The sequence below is a fragment of the Dendropsophus ebraccatus genome, chromosome 1 (assembly GCF_027789765.1).
Source record: "Dendropsophus ebraccatus isolate aDenEbr1 chromosome 1, aDenEbr1.pat, whole genome shotgun sequence".
NCBI lineage: Eukaryota > Metazoa > Chordata > Amphibia > Anura > Hylidae > Dendropsophus > Dendropsophus ebraccatus.
This window is the reverse complement of record NC_091454.1, coordinates 180,318,848-180,343,677: the sequence shown is the minus strand read 5'-3', so window position 1 is coordinate 180,343,677 and position 24,830 is coordinate 180,318,848. Positions and strand designations below refer to the sequence as shown.

General features: G+C 47.2%; 1 protein-coding gene and 1 long non-coding RNA gene across 2 annotated transcripts in view; one reads left to right on the top strand and one right to left on the bottom strand.

The window, feature by feature from the left end:
• The window catches only part of RNF212 (ring finger protein 212), a 64,830-nt gene that overhangs the window by 35,883 nt on the left and 4,117 nt on the right, over nt 1-24,830 (bottom strand). Inside the window, exons 2-6 of the mRNA XM_069958875.1 lie at nt 24,069-24,216; nt 20,715-20,776; nt 17,750-17,824; nt 17,613-17,669; nt 12,900-12,949 (exon numbers count right to left, since the gene is read on the bottom strand). Coding sequence (XP_069814976.1) covers nt 12,900-12,949; nt 17,613-17,669; nt 17,750-17,824; nt 20,715-20,776; nt 24,069-24,180 — 356 coding nt within the window. The 5' untranslated portion in view covers nt 24,181-24,216. The remainder of the gene's footprint in view (nt 1-12,899; nt 12,950-17,612; nt 17,670-17,749; nt 17,825-20,714; nt 20,777-24,068; nt 24,217-24,830) is intronic.
• LOC138802077 (uncharacterized) lies at nt 396-1,284 on the top strand. The gene is made up of 2 exons (XR_011364682.1): nt 396-649; nt 755-1,284. It is a non-coding gene; the product is annotated as an uncharacterized lncRNA (long non-coding RNA).

Genomic DNA, 24,830 nt, shown 5'->3' with positions numbered 1-24,830 from the left:
CCCACTGCTTGTGATGTCATCATGACACGTATGAGGATGATGTCACAATAGAACCTGATTGTGGCAATAAAACCAAGCTGCACCCTGACAGCAGTGTTAGTCCAGGCTAACTTTTGTTGGAGTTGGAGTGTTGGAGAGTCTCTCAGGATGACTATCAGGAAGAGAAAGATTTCGACTGTGGCCCAGCCACCAAACCCTGCCCCACCACCACACCCCGCCCCACCACCCCGCCCCGCCCCATCCAACCCTGCCCCACCACCCCGCCCCGCCCCATCTTACCCTGCCCCACCACCCCGCCCCGCCCCATCCTACCCTGCCCCACCACCCCGCCCCACCCCATCCTACCCTGCCCCACCACCCCGCCCCGCCCCATCTTACCATGCCCCACCACCACGCCCCGCCCCATCCTACCCTGCCCCACCAGCAAGACCGGCTCGCATGCTCAAGAGGGCATACAAAAGTATCTGCGAGCCCATGGAGGTTGGCGGACGCCAATTTCCCGATGATGTGGAGATGGTGGATGTAACAAAGAAGAAGAGGAGGAAGATTTCCACATCTCGCCTGCCGGCGGTGGAGGACATGGAGGTGGACTGAAGGCTGCAGATTGAGGATCTACCTACATACAACATCTATTGGGACTCATCTAGAGGTAAGAGCCTGACAGTGACAACCCTCTCATCTCTGACTGTTCTACAACTGTGAAAAGACAAAATGTTCATTTTCTCACTCATTTATTTCTCTTATTTCTTTGCAGTTTCCCAATAACCTCTATAACATCTGAGGCTCCTGAAGACTCCAACAGAGAGGAGACCATCTATAATATCCGAGGCTCCTGAAGACTCCAACAGAGAGGAGACCATCTATAATATCTGAGGCTCCTAAAGACTCCAGAGAGGAGACCATCTATAATATCTGAGGCTCCTGAAGACTCCAACAGAGAGGAGACCATCTATAATATCCGAGGCTCCTGAAGACTCCAACAGAGAGGAGACCATCTATAATATCTGAGGCTCCTGAAGACTCCAACAGAGAGAAGACCATCTATAATATCCGAGGCTCCTGAAGACTCCAACAGAGAGGAGACCATCTATAATATCTGAGGCTGCTGAAGACTCCAACAGAGAGGAGACCATCTATAACACAGGTGTCAAACTGCTGAGACTCTCATGAAGACTCATCCAGAGAGAAGACCCCAGTTTAGCAGACCATCAGTAGCCGACCACTCATCCTCACAAAACTTTTGCAATTTATTCAATTATTAATAAATATATATTTTTATACCAAGTTTTCTTTTTTTAAACTTTGTTTCTTCCACAGGTCTTATATAGTTTTTTTTCTGTAAAAAAAAAGGCTAGGGCTTTTTTTTTGGAGATAGGTGTTATTGTCCACACAGTATGCCCCTACACTGTAGCCCACTCTATACGGTAGATAGCCGCTATACTGTACGTACCACTGCTGCTAGGCTTCTATAATAAAGGGTTCTCTGTAGTTTGGTCCCCATAGGGGGTGTGTGTGTGTGTGTGTGTGTGTGTGTGTGTGTATATATATTATTTTTTTTATTTTTTTTTTTATTTAGCGTGTCGGGGGGCTGCTACTGCACAACTGCAACTCCCAGCATATTTTCTTGTGCACTACAACTCTTAGCATACTTCCTTGTGCACAAGGAGGTATTCTGGGAGTTGTAGTGCACAAGGAGGTATTCTGGGAGTTGTAGTGCACAAGGAGGTATTCTGGGAGTTGTAGTGCACAAGGAGGTATTCTGGGAGTTGTAGTGCACAAGGAGGTATGCTGAGAGTTGTAGTGCACAAGGAGGTATGCTGAGAGTTGTAGTGCACAAGGAGGTATGCTGAGAGTTGTAGTGCACAAGGAGGTATGCTGAGAGTTGTAGTGTACAAGGAGGTATGCTAAGAGTTGTAGTGCACAAGGAGGTATGCTGAGAGTTGTAGTGCACAAGGAGGTACAGGGGAATTTAAAAAAAAAAAAAAGTGTTCAACCTCTTAAGGACGCATGATGTACCCGTGCGTCATGCGCCCGTAAGGGGTGTTCAGAGCGGGGTCGCCGCCTCAGTCCCGGGTGCAGCTTGTAGCCCGTGCCCGCGGGTATTAGCGGGCACGGTCTGATCGCCGTGCCCGCTAATACAGTAATCAGATGCAGCTGTCAAAGATGACAGCTGCATCCGATTACCGAAAGCAGCGCTTCCCTGGTGTCTAGTAGCGGAGACCGCTCCGCCGGGACGTTGTCCCGGAGAAGCGATCTCAGTTACTGGTGACAGCCGGGGTCTCCGCCAAAATGGTGCTGATCCCGGCTTGGCACTCGGATGCTTTCGGCTGCATATACTTGAAGTCCCCTAGGGGAAATAACCGTAACCCTAGGGGGGGGCTTCTAGTATAAGTGTTAAAAAAAAAAAAAAAGTGTTATTAGTAAAAAGCCCCCTCCCCTAATAAAAGTCTGAATCATCCCCCTTTTCCCAGGTTTTAAATAAAAGTAAATAAATAAACATGTTTGGTATCGCCGCGTGCGTAATCGCCCGAACTATTAATTAATCACATTCCTGATCTCGCACGGTAAACGGCGTCAGCGCAAAAAAATCCCAAAGTGCTAAATTGCTCATTTTTGGTCGCATTAAATCCAGAAAAAATTTAATAAAAGTGATCAAAAAGTCGAATATGCGCAATCAAGGTACCGATAGAAAGAACACATCATGGCGCAAAAAATGACACCTGACACAGCCCCATAGTCCAAAGGATAAAAGCGCTATAAGCCTGGGAATGGAGCGATTTTAAGGAACATATATTTGTTAACTATGGATTGAATTTTTTACAGGCCATCAGATACAAGAAAAGTTATACATGTTACATATCATTTTAATCTTAAAGTACTTGAGGAACATGCACAACAAGTCAGTTTTACCCCAGGGCAAATGGCGTACAAACAAAAAAACCCTAAGGGTATAAACCCACACACCGTATATGCAGCGTATTTACTGCTGCAATTCGCAGCAGATTAGATCTAAATAACTGAACACAGCATCAAATCTGTACCAACAAATCTGCTGCGTATTTGTTGCATATCTGCTGCGTATACGGTGTGTGGGTTTATACCCTAAATTAAAAAAATTTGTTTTTTTGTTCAATTTCACCACACATATAATTTTTTTTCTGGTTTCGTAGTATACTTTATGCAAAAATTCAGCCTATCATTGCAAAGTACAATTAGTGACACAAAAAATAAGGGCTCATGTGGGCCTTTTAAACACGAGGAGGAAAAAACAAAAACGCAAAAACAAAAATTGGCTCAGTCCTTAAGAGGTTAAAAATTAATAAAATAAAAAAAAATCACAATACAAGTTCGAATAATCCCCGCCTTTTCCTTTTGTTCAAAAAGCATAAAAGTAAAAAATAAACAAACATTTGGCATTATTGCATGCGTAACTGTGCAAACTATAAAACGTAACAAAAAAAAAAAAAAAAAAAAAAGTGATTAAAAAAAAAAAAGTCACAAATAAAAATGTGGTACATGGGGGCCTCCGGTTCTGTGCTCCTCCTGACCCGGCGACTCCTTTCCCCTAATGTAGGGAAAAGGAGTCACTGGGCCAGGAGAAAGACTGTGTGCAGCTGCCTGGGGTGTCCCATCCCATCCCCGGGCAGCACGCGCATCAGAGAACTCTCTGTGCGCCTGTGGCCGTGACTTCCGGAACAGGGAGCACGCGTTAGAGACACTCCCTCTGCCGGAAGTCCCAGCCCAGCGCACAAGGAGTTCTCTGATGCGCTGCTCAGGCATAGGACGGGACACCCCAGGCAGCCGTGCATCATTCGGGTGCCAGACGGAGCCTGCAGGTGGAGAGAGGCTGGACGGGAGTTGTGTTTTTTTTTTAAATCTGCTTTGCACAGAGGGGAGAGAGGGGGGCATCTATAAGGGGACAAAATAGGGCGAGAGTGGGCCTATAGGGGGAGAGGGGAACATAGGGGAGAGGGGAACAACATAGGGGGAGAGGGGGATATATATAAGGGATATATAGGATGAGCCATCTATAAGTGCAACAACATAGCATAAGCCATCTATAAGGGCGACAACACAGGGTGGCCATCTATAAGGGGGACAACACGGTGGGCCATCTATAAGGGGGACAACACGGTGGGCCATCTATAAGGGGAACAATACAGGGGGGGGCAATACAGGGGGAGCCATCCATAAAAGGGACAACATAAGGGGGTCATCTATAAGGGGGACTACACAGAGGAGGGGGGGGCTCTTATGTAGATGCACACGGGCCCATCTATATGGAAGACTAAATAAGGAGCCACCTATAAGGTGGCTACATAGATGGGGTATATATCATAGGGGATACACAAAGCGGGACCATCTATAAGGAAGCTACATAGAGGGCGGGGGCATATACTATAAGGGGGTCACATAGAGTCAGCCTACCCACTAAATGAGGGTGTACAGATGTGCAGTTTGTAGAGAAAGGAGGAGGATGGTGACAGCCTAATATGTTTGTCTGGCAGATTCTGTGGATCGTGGCTCGGAGAAGTTCTCATAATGACCCAGGACAGAAAATGAAAAGGGAAAAACTCTGATCAGAGGAGACGTCCCCTGTGAGTCACCTGATGTAAATGCACTGTAATGTATATGGTGTACAGAGCCTGTGTGGAGCTGTGTCCACCTCTATATGGTGACTGTATAAGGGGATATTGGTCTATTTGAAGTGGATTTTATTGAGTAGCAGCAGCGACATTAGTCCGTATGTGGTGGTATTAGTCAGTATGTGGTAGTATTGTTAAAAGGGGTACTCTGGCCCTGGGGTATTTTTAAGCTATGGCCGTGGAGGGGGTGGTTATGGACGGCGGAGGTCACTTACCTCCCCGGTTCCAGCGCCGGTGCCCGGATTGCTTCCTGGTCTGAGCTGCGGCATGAGACGTGACGTCTTAAGGCAGCTCGGCCTTTAAGCGGGGCTCCGCTATGGCCGCTGAATGGCTGAGATGCCTTGAGATGCCACGTCTCATGCCGCAGCTCACGCCAGGAAGCGGCCGCAGGGCGGCGCGATCCGGGCACCGACGCTGGAATGGGGGAGGTAAGTGACATCCACTGTCCATAACCACCCCCTCCCCGGCCATAGCTTAAAAATACCCCGGGCCACGGTACCCCTTTAATCTCAGCACAGTGTTCAGGGCCGAAAACAGTCAACTCTGTACACTGTGTAGTGGTGACGAACTGTAACTGCAGCACCGCTACACAGTACAGAGACAGAACCTTCTGACCCCATTTACTGTGTTATTATCTGTAATTCCAGTCATGGCCGTGATGATACAACATATAGCCGTGCTGCACTCACAACATTGTCTCATAACTTATCACCGCGCGGCGAGTGGGCCTGTGTGCTCTAAAATGCCAGGGCTGATTTTCAGTCCCAGTCCAGCCCTGGTCTGACCTATGGGGTCCACACCATCCTGAGAATACATGGGCTTCCACAATGGGCATAGGTTCAAGAGGTCAGACCCCTACCAATTATAAAGAGATGGCATACAGTCATGGCCAAAAGTTTTGAGAATGATACAAATATAAATTTTTACAAAGTCTACTGCTTCAGTTTTTAAAATGGCAATTTGCATATACTCCAGAATGTTATAAAGAGTAATCAGCTTAACAGCAATTACTTGCCAAGTCAATATTTGCCTAGAAAATTAACTTTATCTGCCAAATCACATTTCAACATCATTGCAGCCCTGCCTTATAAGGACCAGCTAACATCGTTTCAGTGATTGCTCCATTAACACAGGTGTGGGTGTTGATGAGGACAGGGCTGGAGATCAATCTGTCATGATTGAGTAAGAATGACACCACTGGACACTTTAAAAGGAGGCTGGTGCTTGGCATCATTGTTTCTCTTCTGTTAACCATGGTTATCTCTAAAGAAACACGTGCAGTCATCATTGCACTGCACAAAAATAGCCTAACAGGGAAGAGTATTGCAGCTAAAAAGATTACACCTCAGTCAACAATCTATCGCATCATCAAGAACTTCAAGAAGAGAGGTTCCATTGTTGCCAAAAAGACTCCAGGGCGCCCAAGAAAGACCAGCAAGCGCCAGGACCGTCTCTTAAAAGTGTTTCAGCTGCGGGATCGGGCTACCAGCAGTGCAGAGCTTGCTCAGGAATGGCAGCAGGCAGGTGTGAGTGCATCTCTATGCACTGTGAGGCGGAGACTCTTGGAGCAAGGCCTGGTCTCAAGGAGGGCAGCAAAGAAGCCGCTTCTCTCCAGAAAAAACATCAGGGACAGACTGATATTCTGCAAAAGGTACAGGGAGTGGACTGCTGAGGACTGGGGTAAAGTCATTTTCTCTGATGAATCCCCTTTCTGATTGTTTGGGACATCTGGAAAACAGCTTATTCGGAGAAGACGAGGTGAGCGCTACCACCAGTCTTGTCTCATGCCAACTGTAAAGCATCCTAAAACCATTCATGTGTGGGGTTGCTTCTCAGCCAAGGGAATCGGCTCTCACAGTCTTGCCTAAAAACACAGCCATGAATAAAGAATGGTACCAGAATGTCCTAGAGGGGCAACTTCTCCCAACCGCCAAAGAGCAGTTTGGCGATCAACAATGCCTTTTCCAACATGATGGAGCACCTTGCCATAACAATGCAAATATTGACTTGCTGCATTAACTCATTCTGTCAATATAATCTTTTGTTACTCATAATATGATTGCAATTATATTTCTGTATGTGATAAAACATCTGACAAACACACATAAAAACCAGAGGGCGGCAGATCATGTGAAAATATAATATTTGTGTCATTCTCAAAACTTTTGGCCATGACTGTACAATAGAGAGAAACTATCACTTTATAAGATGTAAAGGATTATTGCACAACCCTCATAACCTGCCAAGTACAGGCATACATAAACTGCACAAGAAAAACTGGTAATGCGCCACTTGCAAAGAAGAATGCTTTATTTGCAAGTATGCGGTAAATACAAAAACACCTTAGTGCGGTGACCCCACAGAATCCTGTTCCTCCATCCTGACACACAGTATATACTTGCCCTGTCAATCACTAACCACAGCCGTGACCCACCCAAGACAGCGACTGGCTATGTGTCATCTCCTATACACAGAGACTATTTCATATCTATCTGGAGACAAATAAAAGAAAGTTCTGAGTATGAAGACTAGAGAAATGGTTTCTAGGATCAGTCTTTTAAAGGGAACCAATCACTCTAAAAAGGCCATAAAGCTAAGGAAATGTGCTGGTTCTGGGCGGGTTCCGGCACTGTAATCACGCCCCTCTGGGTGTGTTGGAAAGCACTGCATGCTGACTTCACCCGGGGGCCGACATTGCACGTCAACCAAGCCTACATCTTTACTACGCTGCATGAGCGCAGTACAGCGGGGGAAGCCACTGCTGTACTACGCTGCGCAGGCGTAGTACAGCAGCGTCTTCTCCTGCTGTACTGCGCTCATACAGCGTAGTAAAGACGTCGGCATGGCTGGCATGGCTGATGTGCAATACTGCTGGGGTCACCCCCAATTTTCAAAACTAGGCCCCTCCCGACTCTTGTGCTGAAGAAGTGGTGACTACCAGATGTGCTTCACCCCACCATTCACTGTCTATGGAGCAGAGGACAGCAAGCGCCTCTGTTCGGCAGCCCCATACACAATGAATGCCGGTCACCGCTGCCTTCTAACAAAACACATGGGGCCCCCGCAGCCTCACACTTATAACCTATCCACAGTATAATAGATAAGTGAAACTGACTGTAGATGCCCCTTTAAGAGAAGAAAGTGACGCATTTCAAGCCGTGACCCAGCTGCCCTTTGTACAGTAGTTCCCAGTCACATCCAATCTCCATCTCTGATTAGGAAGAGACCCCATTACAGTCACATATATACTACGTTACATTGCGGACCCCCATTACCATCACATATATACTACATTACATTGTAGACTCCATTACAGTCACATATATACTACATTACATCATGGACCCCATTACTGTCACATATATACTACATTACATTGTAGACCCCATTACTGTCACATATATACTACATTACATTGCGGACCCCCATTACCTCACATATATACTACATTACATTGCGGTAGTGATGCACGATGCACCAAAATATCGATACTACTATCGATATTTCGGGCAGAAAAACGGTTTGGTACCAGGACTTCCTGGTATCGAAACTTTATGTTAAGTTGCGTAATAGCGCAACTTAACATGAAGTGTAGTTCACAGAACCCGGCCGGCGACTAACTGAGCGCCGGCTATGTTCTCTGGGTACTGCCCCCTGGTGTCCCCTCCTCCGCCCGCGCGCTCTCAGCTCCCGACAGCGCGGAATTCAAATAGCCGGCACATAGCGATCGCTAGTGTCGGCTATTTGTACATGCCGCTGTCACAACTGACAGCGGCATTTAATCCCTCCCAAGCCGCTCCATATGCAGCAAAGGTCTGCTGCATATGGAGTGGCCCCCACTGCTAATGACTGCGGCCCGCGATCCTGCGGGCGGCAGTCATTTAACCATTATCAGTCTCCCCACCCTGGGACCGGCTGGTGCAGCGGCGTCCCCCGCACCCTCCAGTTCTCTACCTTCCAGGAGCCGCCGGTGCAGCGGGGGTCCCCCGCACACTCCAGGACCCACTAATACAGCGGGGTTCCCTGCACCCTTTAGCTCTCCCACCAGGACCTGCCGCTGCAGTGGGGTCCCTCCACAATCCTGTCGCCGTCCCCCCAGGGCCCGCCGGCACAGTGGAACAACTCCCAGCATATCTTTTTGTGGGGAGTTGTGCACAAGGAGGTACGCTGGGAGTTGTGTCAGGAGGTTGCTGCTGCACTACAACTCCCAGCAGCATTCCTCATTGTGCACTAGTACAACCCACAGCATACCTCTTTGTGCACAAGGAAATATGCTGGGAGTTGTAGTGCACAAGGTGGTATGCTGCTGGGAGTTGTTGTGCCAGGAGGTTGCTGCTGCACAACTGAAACTCCCAACATATCACCTTGTGCACTACAACTCCCCACAAGAAGGTATGCTGGGTGTTGCAGTTGTGCATTAGCAGCCTCCTTGTGCACTACAAGTTCCAGCATACCTCAGTGTCCACTACAACTCCCAGCATACCTTCTTGTGGGGAGTTGCAGTACACAAGGAGGTATGTGGGGGTTTTAGTGCATACGAAGGTATGCTGGGAGTTGTTGTGTCAGGAGGTTGCTAATGCACAACTGCAACCCCAAGCATACCTTCTTGTGGGGAGTTGTAGTGCACAAGGAGGTAGGTTGGGAGTTGTAGTGCACAAAGAGGTATTCTGGGAGTTGCAGTTGTGCAGCAGCCTCCTGACACAACATGCCAGCATACCTCATTGTGCACTACAACTCCCAGCATACATCCCTCTGCACTACAACACCCAGCATACCTCCTTGTGCACTACAAGAAGGTATGCTGGTACTTGTAGTGCATAAGAAGGTATGCTGGGAATTGTAGTGCATAGGGAGGTATGCTGCGAGGTAGAGGGGAAATAAAAAGTGTTTTTAAAAAAAATAAAAAAAAAAAATAATAATAATAATAATAATAATAATAATAATAATAATAAAGGTTCCAAAAATCTCCCTTTTCCCTTTATTTCAAAGTAAAAAAAAAAAAAAAAGGAACATACATGTATTTTGCAACCATTGCATGCATAATTGTCAGAACTATTAAATGTATCCAAAGTGATCAAAAAGTCAGATAAATAAAAATGTTGTACATAGGGGCATCATATTCGCAGTCTGGGCGGGGGGAAATTACAGTATATTTGTATTTTTACATGTTTTTTTTTTCCAAACTTTAGTATCGAAATAAGAAAGCTGGTATCGGTATCGAACTTAAAATTCTGGTATCGTGACATCCCTACATTGTGGACCCCCATTACCTCACATATATACTACATCACATTGTGGACCCCATTACCTCACATATATACTACATCACATTGTGGACCCCATTACCTCACATATATACTACATCACATTGTGGACCCCATTACCTCACATATATACTACATCACATTGTGGACCCCATTACCTCACATATATACTACATCACATTGTGGACCCCATTACCTCACATATATACTACATCACATTGTGGACCCCATTACCTCACATATATACTACATCACATTGCGGACCCCATTACCTCACATATATACTACATTACATTGCGGACCCCCATTACCGTCACATACATACTACGTTACATTGCGGACCCCATTACTGTCACATATATACTACATTACACTGTAGACCCCATTACTGTCACATACATACTACATTACATTGCGGACCCCATTACCTCACATATATACTACATCACATTGTGGACCCCATTACCTCACATATATACTACATCACATTGTGGACCCCATTACCTCACATATATACTACATCACATTGCGGACCCCATTACCTCACATATATACTACATCACATTGCGGACCCCATTACCTCACATATATACTACATTACATTGCGGACCCCCATTACCTCACATATATACTACATTACATTGCGGACCCCCATTACCTCACATATATACTACATTACATTGCGGACCCCCATTACCTCACATATATACTACATTACATTGCGGACCCCCATTACAGTCACATATATACTACATTACATTGCGGACCCCCATTACAGTCACATATATACTACATTACATTGCGGACCCCCATTACAGTCACATATATACTACATTACATTGCGGACCCCCATTACAGTCACATATATACTACATTACATTGCGGACCCCCATTACAGTCACATATATACTACATTACATTGCGGACCCCCATTACAGTCACATATATACTACATTACATTGCGGACCCCCATTACAGTCACATATATACTACATTACATTGCGGACCCCCATTACAGTCACATATATACTACATTACATTGCGGACCCCATTACCATCACATATATACTACATTACATTGTGGACCCCCATTACCATCACATATATACTACATTACATTGTGGACCCCCATTACCATCACATATATACTACATTACACTGTAGACCCCCATTACCTCACATATATACTACATTACATTGCGGACCCCATTACCTCACATATATACTACATTACACTGTAGACCCCCATTACCGTCACATATATACTACATTACATAGGGCTGGGCGATATTGGCTTAAATCAATATCGCGGTTTATCGCACATGTAGCTGCGATAACGATAATTGAACGATAACTATGACACGCCACTTTGTAAGCCACACCCTCTTTTTGCAAGCCACACCCACTTGTATGTGCCAAATTGGGGATATTTTCTTTCTAAGGATACAAACACACACGGCATATATGCTGCGTATTTACTGCTGCGATACGCCGCAAATACGCAGCAGATTAGATCTAAATAACTGAACACAATATCAAATCTGCTGCATATCGTAGCAGTAAATACGCTGCGTATACGGTGTGGGTGTTTGTACCCTAAAAAGTATTTTAAAAAAAAACCAGTAACTTACTGAGCAGCAACTCAAGGCTGTGTATTTAGTCTATTGTGACTATTATTTGTCATTATTAGGGGTCTTAGCAGAGTTATACAGCTACATACACACAGGAAGGGACAAGTCTCTATATATACACACAGGAGGAAGGGAGACTGCCCCCCTTCCTCATGTGTGTGTATATACAGAGACTTGTCTCCCTTCCTTCCAGCCAGTTACATGTGGTGACTAGGAACTGAAGGGATAGCTAGAGCTAGATGAACTGAGACAACTCTGCTATTCCAGGGACATCCAGTGTTACATGTGGTGACTAGGAACTGAGACAGCTCTGCTATTCCAGGGACAGCCAGAGCCTGAGTGTAGATGAAGAAACCGCTCTCTCCTTTCGCCTCAGGTGTCAGTGATAAGAGACAGAGCACGTCAGGGAAACTAAACAAGAAAGCGGCTCCTCCGTGCACTAACATGCTGCTACACAGACACTGTCCCTTTCCCTGGACACAATGGGAGGATCTACAACCCGGCAGAGTGTGCCTCCTGAAGACCGGTGCCGGCTAGGAGTGACGGGGGAGGGCTGTGTGGATGGCAGCACAGTAGTAAGTTTACCTCCTGAAGGCTGCTGCTCCTCAGTCACACGGATGGGGGATAGAAGGGGGGCCCCAAGCAATTTCCCTGTTTGATAGGACGGGTCCGGCAGTGACAGGAGGGGGATGGGGCAGCGCTGTCACCCGAGCAGCAGTCCGGTCCTCAGCCTGCAGACCTCTGCTCTGTGCCTCGTTCACTGCCCGGGGAGTGCAGGACACTAGACACTCCGAGGCTGCACTCGGCCGCGGGGCTCCACCGGCTCAGTGTCCGCATCTTGGGGCCCGGGAGGGAGATAAGCCAGATCCCTGGGCTATAGTGTCAGTGCTCAGTGATCCCCCTCCTGTCTCGGGCCTCGGATAAGACTCCTCTCATTCGATCAGGTGCAGCCACATCCTGCCTGGCTCTGACACGCCGACATCCCTGCATCTGCACATACAGCGCACAAAACTGTGAAATACCGCAGATACCGTCCTGGCAGAGTTGAGGTCGGTTAACCGACGCCATGGACGGTATCGGTATTTTCACGGTATACCGCCCAGCCCTACCTACGGCTGTATCAATTTTTTCCAGGACACCTAGGGCTGCATCCGACTTTGTCAGGCAGCTGAAGTCAAATGCGGAGTATCTGGGTTTGAACGGTAGGTTCTCTCATCAATTGTTCAGAATCAATAAATATGGCTGTTAGCCGAACAAATGATTAGCAAACAGGTATTTTATTTTTATACTGCCATCTAAACAAATGAAAAACTAAGAAAAATCTGTCATGTAATGGCAGGCAAAAAGAAAACTCTTACCTTTGTAATTGTTGGGTGAGTTCCTTAATTGCGTCTTCTAACTTTGCTATCTAAACCAACAAGACATGTACCATGAAAAATAAAAAGTGGGGCTGCAATAAAAAAAATCTGGAAAAGAGTCCAATAAAGTTATCTCAAGACAAAAGCAAATGTTCAAAATGGATTAGTCTGCAGCCAGGGTGACACTAATAGTATAATAATGGACAGTTTTGCCACCTAGACTGGGAATGGACAAATGGGTGTTATCATGCCTATTGTCACAGAACTGTGCCCTGTCCAATGGACAGTAAATGTGCAGTGTCAAAGTAGGGCACGTCCCCAAGTGGTGAGCACCACATGTTAGTTTATTTAAACATCTATAGTAAGAAAAAAGTCCCTCTTAGATGGACTAACAAGAAGCAACATACTGAATGATTGTCTAGGTCAGGGGTCCTCAACTGGCGGACCGCGGTCCGAACCAGGACCGTGGAGGCCAGCTGTCCGGACCCCTGGTCAGACCTCCTAACCGCCCCCATGTGTCCCGCTCCCTACCGCAATGCCTCCTGTCCTTAGATTTCAGTACGCCTGTGGGGCTGGGGGCAGTGTCGGTCCGGCCCCTGGCTGATACGAGCTCTCTAGGGATGTCCCAGGGATTCCCCAGCAGAGCGCGCACCAAAGACCTCAGTGTACGCCGCCGGCCTGTACTTCCGAGAAGTTCAGGCCGGCGGCGCACACTGAGGTCACTGGTGCGCGCTCTGCTGGGGAATCCCCGGGACATCCCCAGAGAGGGCGTATCAGTTGGGGGCCAGGCCGACAGGAGAAAAGAAGACAGCCGCAGCGGGGGAGCGAGGTGCTAGGTGAGTTGTGGTTTGTTTTTGTTTTTTTTTGTATGGGGGCCATCTATAAGGGGAGAGCGCACAGGGGGACTATATACTACTGGGGGAGAGCGCACAGGGGGGCTATATACTACTGGGGGAGAGTGCACAGGGGGGCTATATACTACAGGGGGAGAGCGCACAGGGGGGCTATATACTACTGGGGGAGAGTGCACAGGGGGGCTATATACTACTGGGGGCTATATACTACTGGGGGAGAGCGCACAGGGGGGCTATATACTACTGGGGGCGCTATATAATACTGGGGGAGAGCACACAGGGGGGCTATATACTACTGGGGGGAGCGCACAGGGGGCTATATACTACAAGGGGAGAGCGCACAGGGGGGCTATATACTACTGGGGGGAGCGCACAGGGGGCTATATACTACTGGGAGAGAGCGCACAGGGGGGCTATATACTACTGGGGGGCTATATACTACTGGGGGAGCGCACAGGGGGGCTATATACTACTGGGGGGAGCGCACTGGGGGGCTATATACTACTGGGGGAGCTCACAGGGGGGCTATATACTACAAGGGGAGAGTGCACAGGGGGGCTATATACTAACTGCCCCCATGTGTCCCGCTCCCTACCGCAATGCCTCCTGTCCTTAGATTTCAGTACGCCTGTGGGGCTGGGGGCAGTGTCGGTCCGGCCCCTGGCTGATACGAGCTCTCTGGGGATGTCCCAGGGATTCCCCAGCAGAGCGCGCACCAAAGACCTCAGTGTACGCCGTCGGCCTGTACTTCCGAGAAGTTCAGGCCGGCGGCGCACACTGAGGTCACTGGTGCGCGCTCTGCTGGGGAATCCCCGGGACATCCCCAGAGAGCGCGTATCAGTTGGGGGCCAGGCCGACAGGAGAAAAGAAGACATCCGCAGCGGGGGAGCGAGGTGCTAGGTGAGTTGTGGTTTGTTTTTGTTTTTTTTTGTCTGGGGGCCATCTATAAGGGGAGAGCGCACAGGGGGGCTATATACTACTGGGGGAGAGCGCACAGGGGGGCTATATACTACTGGGGGGAGCGCACAGGGGGCTATATACTACAGGGGGAGATCGCACAGGGGAGCTATATACTACTGGGGGAGAGTGCACAGGGGGGCTATATACTACAGGGGGAGAGCGCACAGGGGGGCTATATACTACTGGGGGAGAGTGCACAGGGGGGCTATATACTACTGGGGGCTATATACTACTGGGGGAGAGCGCACAGGGGGGCTATATACTACTGGGGGCGCTATATAATACTGGGGGAGAGCACACAGGGGGGCTATATACTACTGGGGGGAGCGCACAGGGGGCTATATACTACAAGGGGAGAGCGCACAGGGGGGCTATATACTACTGGGGGGAGCGCACAGGGGGCTATATACTACTGGGAGAGAGCGCACAGGGGGGCTATATACTACTGGGGGGCTATATACTACTGGGGGAGCGCACAGGGGGGCTATATACTACTGGGGGAGCGCACTGGGGTGCTATATACTACTGGGGGAGCTCACAGGGGGGCTATATACTAGAAGGGGAGAGTGCACAGGGGGGCTATATACTACTGGGGGGAGAGTGCACAGGGGGGCTATATACTACTGGGGGGAGCTCACAGGGGGCTATATACTACTGGGGGAGAGTGCACAGGGGGGCTATATACTACTGGGGGAGCAACAGGGGGCTATATACTACTGGGGGAGAGCACACGGGGGGCTATATACTACTGGGGGAGAGCACACAGGGGGGCTATATACAACTGGGGGAGAAACAGGGGGGCTATAGAATACTAGGGCAGTCACCCCCTTTGTACCTAATATCAAAGGGCTGGTGAGAGAGAGAAAATGCCAGTTTTCCCGCTAATAAGCAGCAATTCTGTATGTAAATAGTTGAACGTTTGTGAAAAGTAACAAAACACTACTGATGTTCAGCTTGGACCTTCACCTGACAATAGACCCCGGTAAGTGGACCTTCACTAAAAGTTGTTGAGTACCCCTGGTCTAGGTGATCATTGCTCTTTTAGGGTATGTGCACACTGAGGAATTCTCGAGGAATTGTAGAGGAAAGTTTTCTGCTTGAAATTCCTCGCCTATTCAGCTTAGGCAGAATATGAGCAGAATTTGAGCAATATTCAAGCTGAATTTGAGCGAAATGCCAGCATAATTCAAGCAGAATTCCGGCCCGGGGATATTTTTCAGATATTGCCGGGGAGGGGGTGGTTATAGACGCCGGAGGTCACTTACCTCCCCGGTTCCAGCGTTGGGTCCCTGATCACGCCGCCCCGTACACCTGTCCCGCGGCTGCTTCCTGGTCTGGATAGTAGGTTTTCTCATGAGACGTGACGTCTCAAGGCAGCTCAGCCATTCAACGGCCAAGGTGGGACTCCGCTACGGCCGCTGAATGGCTGAGCTGCCTTGAGATGTCACGTCTCATGTGGCAGCTCACACCGGGAAGAGGGCGCGGGACAGGTGTACGGGGCGGCGCGATCCGTGACCTGACGCTGGAACCGGGGAGGTAAGTGACCTCTGGCGTCCATAACTACCCCCTCCCCGGCAATATCTAATAAAAATACCCCTGGGCGGGAGTACCCCTTTAAGCCCTAATTGACTTCTATAGGATTCCTCTAGCAGAATCCGCCCAAAGAATTGACATGTCAATTCTTAGGACGGAAAGCGGATCTGCAGAAAATTCTGCTCAGAAATTCTGCAGTGTGAACAACAGAAAGGAAATCCTATTGAATACAATGGGACATTGCTCTGTTCATATTTTACGGGAGGAATTTCAAGCTGAAATAAGAGCGGATTCCTCTTCAATTCCTCGCCTTTTCCTCAGTGTGCACATACCCTTACTGGTACAGTACGATACTATTGTGTACCGTTCTATCACTGTAAATAAATTCACACTTTTTGCAAATATAAGTTTTCATGTTCCACTGTCTTTATCTGCCTGAAGTAAATGAAAACCAATATATACATTAAAGAGACTCTAATTTACACATACCCTTACTAAGCCTTTGCACTGTCCAATTAATTGTAGGGCTGCACAAATAATTGCTGCAGCTGATAACAGCGATTTTATTGGCTGTTAAAATATGAGAGCCGATGCACAAGTGGTTTCGCATCCGTTGGCTGCTTGCTGGCCCTTTGTGCATGGGCTGCTTTGGAGGGAGCATTTCTATAATTGTTCATTTAGCCAATAATCAGCCAGTATGAAAGGGTCTCAACAGAGGAAAACACAGACTGGGTTTACATGTGGTATTTTGTTAAGTATGGCCATGTTTTTGTAGTGCTGGATAACTGGATAACACAAGAAACAGGTTAGGAGTAGAGATGAGCAACTTAAGCATGGAGCATTTGAATACCAGTGGCTGAAGAAGTTGGATGCATGTTTTCTAGGCAGCCTTAGGCTGCATTCCCACGTTCCGTGATCCTGACGGATCATGGACGTGGAATGCCAGTACCGGAGTCCCCCTGTGCCCGGACAGCATCTGCAATTAGATGCTGGGAGCGGGGGAGACTGTATTCATAAGCGCCGCGCTGTAGTATCAGCACCGCGCGGCTGATTCATTACAGCGCAGCGCTTATGAATACAGTCTCCCCCGCTCCCAGCATCTAATTACAGATGCTGTCCGGGCGCAAGGGACTCCGTTACTGGCATTCCACGTCCGTGATCCGTCAGGATCATGGAACGTGGGAATGCAGCCTTAGGGCTGCGTCCAACTTCTGCCGTTTTGGACAAACCTGAGCATGCCTGAGGTTCGCTCATCTCCAGTCAGGAAAGATGATCTGTTAATTTTAGTGTCATTGTAACAACACAGAAAAATGAAACACTAAAACTTTGTTCCCTGTGCATTTTTGTTCAGCCTGATGACACTTACTTTTCTTTTGTAATGTGCTAGTAATCGATGCCTATGACTCTCTTGAAATTCTATAACCTGCAAATGAGTATTCACATAACAAATGACCGTAAAGCACAAAGATTATGCTTATAGGAGAACGGATACAAGTTACTTACTTGTGTCAGCTCTACTGTAAACTTTTTGCAGAGAACATTTATATCCATAAACAACATTTTAATAGCAGGATCTGTCTGTGAAGGAAATATAGGTATTATTATAACTATTATAAAACTATATGTACAATCCCCTTCTGGCAGTGGCTAGAGACTGCTGCACTGTGACAGCTGGTCCATTAATGGTGTGTATGTCCTTTAAGTACAATGGACAGACAAGTGTTTCTAACCATTAGCAATTAACAATCGAGTAACTTAAATAGGCACTGTCACTTTAAATATAGATTTCAGTGCTGAGACCCCCATTGATCGTTAGATATAGTGTGGAGATGTGCACTACCACCCAGACCTACAACTACGTCAACAGGTACACTCTAATGTATTCCTATCATAGGCAATAGCAGTTATTGTAATGGTTGTGCTCCAAAATGTCTGTAAGTAGCCTCACATTTAAAATATAAAGAGAATCTAACAGTAAAGGGCATCCAAACCTGCTGATTCTCACAGGCGACCGCACACAGAGGCACATGGTGCCATTGATATGGGACTCTGCTGCACTATGAACAAATGAGGCTGTTTAGTGCATGGGGACATTCCGATTCTCCAATCACAGATGAATTGGGAGAGAGAAGGATCAGGCATCCATCAGACTCCCACTGCCTTAACGGAGGCGCCATTGTCTCTGCTCCCTGCTGTCTGTACCTGAGGAGGCGCCATTGTCTCTGCTCCCTGCTGTCTGTACCTGAGGAGGCGCCGTTGTCTCCGCTCCCTGCTGTCTGTACCTGAGGAGGCACCGTTGTCTCTGCTCCCTGCTGTCTGTACCTGAGGAGGCGCCGTTACCTCCGCTCCCTGCTGTCTGTACCTGAGGAGGCGCCGTTGCCTCCGCTCCCTGCTGTCTGTACCTGAGGAGGCGCCGTTGTCTCCGCTCCCTGCTGTCTGTACCTGAGGAGGCACCGTTGTCTCCGCTCCCTGCTGTCTGTACCTGAGGAGGCGCCGTTGCCTCTGCTCCCTGCTGTCTGTACTGGAGGAGGCACCGTTGTCTCTGCTCCCTGCTGTCTGTACCTGTGAATTAGGAGGCGAAGCTTCCTGATCTATCTCCAGTGTGACACCCAGTGTAATGTGATTCTGTGGTGCCATCTCCTAATGCACAGGTACACTCAGCAGTAGAGTCAATCAAACCTCGGGAAATCCTAGGTTCAATTGAACCCGAACACTCACGAACCTTCCGCATTAGATTGCTGATGCCTTCCTGGTCCGTGGGAAAGGAGGAGAGTGCCCAAGTACTGACCTAGGCTGAATCCTGGAATTCCAGGCGGGTCCCTGGGCAGTCTCCTCCTTTCCCACGGACCGGGAAGGCATCAGCAATCTAATGCGGAAGGTTCGTGAGTGTTCGAGTTCAATTGAACCTAGGATTTCCCAAGGTTCGATCAACTCCACTCAGCAGCGGAGACAACTGCAGTAATACCTCCAGTAAGGTATCCCGTCACCAAATTTAAAATAGAAATAATTTAGAAAAATAACTCTTGTATCATGGTCACTGTATATACAGAGACAGGTGCTTTATAGATCTGCGTAGGGAACCTTGGCTCTCCAGTAGTGATGAGCGAATAGTGAAATATTTGAATATTCGATATTCGTACGAATATTGTACAGATATTCGAATATTTGATTGAATATTCGATCCCATTAAAGTCTATGGGAACAAGTATTCAATTATTGGAAAACATCTACTCGACCACTTGGAGGTAAAAACGAAAGCTGGGGGATTTGAACGCTTATCGAATATTTATTGAATATTCGGCGAACTATTCTATAATATTCAATAGATCGAATACCTTACTATTCGATCGAATATCTATTCGATCAAACAGTATCCGCTCATCACTACTCTCCAGCTGTTGCAAAACTACAACTCCCATCATACATGGACAGTCAAAGCTAAAACTTTGGCTGTCCAGACATGATTGGAGTTGTAGTTCTGCAACAGCTGGAGAGCCAAGGTTCCCTACCCTTGCAGACAGTAGGTGAGGTTTATATAAATGTGATATATATTTGGAGAGGGCAGTTATTAAGGGGTTAAGTATAGAATAACGTATAACCAGACCAGACCCCTAAATAAACACTGGACCCCAACTCTCTTGTGTGCTCCCCCATCCCAGACTGGTGTCACCCAGCACCCCCCTGGCCCCCTCCTCACTCCACACTGTGCACCCCTGATTGTCTTCCCCTTCCCACACACCTGTCTTTCTTCCTCCTCCATAGTGCAGTGTACATACAGGATCTGCGGTGATATCATAGTCACATGTCAAGGTCCTTTACCATCTACACAGTAACCTTGCTGTACTGTTTCCTGGCTGCTGTTTAGCCCTGATTTGCACAAAAACACGGTAAAAATGCAGCGATTTTGCGCAAATTACAGCAAAACAGCAGCCAGGAGACAATACAGAATGGGAAATACCTGATTAAGTAAAAATCGCCCCCTGCCTCCCCACACAGGGACAGCGGGCAGGAGGCTTCTAGGCTGCCTCATCCACTGTGATCCTCTCTCTGCTTCCTGTGATGGCGCCCCCCCCCCTGGTCTCGGCGCCCGGGGCAGCTGCCCCCTTTGCCCCCCCCTAGCTACGGCCGTGCAGTAGTCCACCTATTCCTCTTACCACACCCCTAATAAATACTGAGGCTGCCCCCCTGTAGCTCCCACATTACACAATCTGAAACCAACTTAAAGGGGTTATCCAACGCTACAAAAACATGGCCACTTTTCCCCTTCTCTTGTCTCCAGTTCAGGTGTGGTTTGCAATTAAGCTCCATTTACTTCAATGGAACAGAATTTGAAACCCCACCCAATCTGGAGACGAGAGGGGGAAAAGTGGCCATGTTTTTGTAGCGCTGGATAATCCCTTTAAGTCTGCCTGTTAGGTCTAGACATAAAGAAGGTGACTGAGATATCCTTCACATATCCTGCACGTACCTCATCTGTAAGAACAGTTGTGCGGCAAGGTGACTTACACACGCTGCACTCTCCATTTTTTCCTACAATGACAACAGAAACATGCATGTCATGTGACCTATACAACTTCTTTTCAGGCTTTTATGCCATGTAAAAGCAGATGCTACTAAAATAGCATCCATCGAGTTACAATTTTAAAGGTGTTATTCAGCGAAAATCTTTTTCTTTCAAATTAACTGGTTTCAGAAAGTTATAGTTTTGTAATTTACATCTATCTAAAAAAAAGTCTTCCCATACTTATCAGCTGCTGTATGTCCTGCAGGAAATGTTTTCTTTTCAGTCTGACACAGTGCTCTCTGCTGCCACCTCTGTCTAAGACAGGAACTGTCCAGAGCAGGAAAGGTTTTCTAAGGGGATTTGCTACTGCTCTGGACAGTTCCTGTCTTGGACAGAGGTGGCAGCAGAGAGCACTGTTTTAGACTGAAAAGAAAACACCACTTCTTGCAGGACATACAGCGGCTACTGAAAGACTGGAGATTATTAAATAGAAGTATATTACAAATCTATATAACTTTCTAAAACCAGTTAATTTAAAAGAAGAATTTTCCCTGAATAACCCCATTAAGTGGTTCCAGGACGATCATTATAAGTTCAAAAAATTGTATATTGAAACCAAAACTCTATGGAAAACTAATAATAATAATAATAATAAAATTTATATCTGTGGTAGAGTAGCAGAATTCACTTTAAGCAGTGTGTGATTTGGCATTTTTCTTGCCACTCTTGCTAATTAATAGGCATTCAAAACAGAGGGACCCTTGTTCTCTATTATCCATTATATATATATATATATGTAATGATATGGAATGTTGACAGCAGTTTCTATGTCACACAGTTTGATACATCTGGCCCATAGCATCTAGGCCCAGCAGCTCGAAAGCTACATACATATGTAAAATAAGGCACAACATAACATTGCTTCTTTTTTCCACCGATATGACAGTAAATACAATGTGTCTGGAAGAGTGAATTAAAAGTTATCTTCTATCCACAGTATAGGGGGCAAATAGCTGATTGCTGGAGGTCTATGGGACTGAATATAGAATATAGAATGAATGGAGCATTGGACAAGGTCCCGCTCAGCCAATCAGTGCTGCTGTGCTCTCGGCGGCGGGCTGCCGTCGGCGGGTGGTCAACTCACATACTAACAGCGGGATGTCAATCCCGCTGAGAGTATATGCTATCATAGGGATGAATGGCACTGGATCCGCAGCGGATTTCGCTGCAAATTCTCAGCGTAAAATCCGCTGCGGATCCGTTATGTGTGAAGGCACCCTTAAAGGAGAAGTCCGGCCAAAATAATTTTTTAATGTTATTACTTATGGAAAGTTAGACAAATTTCTAATGTACATTAATTATGGGAAATGCACATATAGAGCTATTTCCCTTAATTTATTAGATCATGGAGTTTTAGAATTCTCTCAGAAACCGTGACGTCAAGACGAAGAGTGTAATTCCAATGGAGTGTCCAGCAGGGGGCTCTCTATATGTAGAAGTCAATGAGTGCGCCCGAAAGTATCCCATAAATGTATTCAATGAATACATTTGGAGGGCACCGAGCAGGGAGGGAGAGAGGTGCCTATGCATCTACCTCCCCCCTCCCTCCCTGCTCGGTGCTGGGCACATATACACAGTACTACTCCTCCCATCCTCTGCTCATAGTATGAGCAGAGGATGGGAGGAGTAGTACCTGTGCTATCCCCAGCACATCGCCGCCGCCGCTCCTCACACAAGGGGTCATGCCCCCTCCTCCTTCCTCCTCACACTATCCCACCGCTGACTCCCCGCCGCCGCTCTCTGCTCCTACATACTGGCTCCCGGTCCGCACTGCATGCCTGCCGCGTCAGCCCTCCCCCACCCCGCAGGGAGCATGGCACTGGTGGGGGAGGGCTGACGCGGCCGGCATGCAGTGCAAACCAGGAGCCGGTAAGTAGGAGCTGAGAGCAGCGGCTGGCGGCGGCCGGGAGTCAGCAGTGGGATAGTGTGAGGAGCGGTGGCTGGCGGTCGGATAGCTACACGTCTGAAGCTGGGAGGAGGAGGGGGCATGATGAAGCGACCCCTTGTGTGAGGAGCAGGGCGGGCGGCGATGTGATGGGGATAGCACAGGTACTACTCCTCCCATCCTCTGCTCATACTATGAGCAGAGGATGGGAGTAGTAGTACTGTGTATATGTGCCCAGCACCTAGCAGGGAGGGAGGGGGGAGGTAGATGTATAGGCACCTCTCTCCCTCCCTGCTTGGTGCCCTCCAAATGTATTCATTGAATACATTTATTGGATACTTTGGGGAGCAAGGACACTTGCTCCCTAAAGTATTCCATAAATGTATTCAATCAAAACGTAGTGTACATAACATTTTTACATACAAATCCACTGATTCAATATAGTGTCCAGCAGGGGCGCACTAAATATAGAAGTCAATGGTGCTCATTGACTTCTATATATAGTGTGCCCCCTGCTGGACACTACATAGGAATTACACCCTTCGTCGTGACGTCACGGTTTCTGAGAGAATTCTAACACTCCATGATCTAATAAATTAAGGGAAATAGCCCTATATGTGCATTTCCCTTAATTAATGTACATTAGAAATTTGTCTAACTTTCCATAAGTAATAACATATTAAAAAAAACTTTTGGCCGGACTTCTCCTTAAGGGGATTTTACATGGGACGATTATCATCCAGGACGGAAAAAACACCCAACTGTCGGCTGAATTTCTTTAAAATATATAGTTTTTGGCTGCATATCTGCATCTGTAAATAACAGATGTGGAGTCGATAACAGCAAAAGCAAACTGACAGTTCCCATAGCTGCATGAACGATACATGGATTGTTCCTGCAGCCCAGCTGCTCAATATGTTGTGCCGTGCAAAGGCACTGCAAAGGAGGGCCAATCTCACTGACAAGCACTAGTTTGTGTCTGCCGCAGCCGACAAATGTTTTGGTGTACAAGGACCTTTAGGGTACAAACCCACTTGACGTATTTGCTGCGTGAATCAGTCTTAAAAATAAGCAGGCAAAACGCAGGTTGGCTTTATACAATTGTTCTGCGTTAAAATACGCAATTGCGTATTTTTGACGCGTGAAGCAACTGATGCTTTGCTAACAACAAGCTTCACGCTTCAAAAATACGCAATTGCGTATTTTAACGCAGAACAATTGTATAAAGCCAACCTGCGTTTTGCCTGCTTATTTTTAAGACTGATTCACGCAGCAAATACGTCAAGTGGGTTTGTACCCTAAGACTGCAAAGTCTAATAACGTGACAGATTTAACCACCTGTGTACCCATAGCCTTATTATTATTTATGATACCTTTCTGCAGGCAGCGTTCACAGAAGACATGACCACAGCTTGTTACCACAGAACGTGAGGTTTCCCCGCCAGGCTGCCGAAAGCAGAGGTTACATCGTTGCAGTTCACTCATTATACTTGCTTTGTGTGATCAGATGAGGCCATGTGGCTATAGAAAATATATATAAAAAAATACACATTGTTTTATTAGTGAGCTGAAAAAAGGGAAATATACAAACAAATCCAATGGTAAACACAGGATTATCCATTTGAATTCAGACAACCATACAAGAGAACATACACGGGTAGAGAACTCTAAGTAAGAAAGCCAAAAATAATAAATTAATCCAGAATATGCAACAAGTAATACTGGCTTCAGTCATCAGAGCTCCTAATACTTGGAAACTCTCCCACAATATCCTAGAAAAACTGGAAAGTTTTGAGTGCCAAATATACTCACCTCTCCCCATTCCTACACTCCCTAACACCCTGAAGCATGCAGGAATGGGATGAGGTGAGTGTCTGCACATCTTGTCTTGGGTCTATATTAAAGTGACTGTACCACCAGGCCCAGGCTGAAGCACTGGAGGCGGGCCGACCCACCCTTAGTGGGAAGAAACCCCAGCCCCTCCATGACGTGACTCCATTAGAATCAATGGAACCCTATGATAGAGGGGCGGGGGGTTCCTCCCACTAAGGGTGGGTCGGCCCACCTACAGTGCTTCAGTCTGGGTCTGGTGGTACAGTCACTTTAAAGGTGATATATACTTTTGAGTGTGTTAT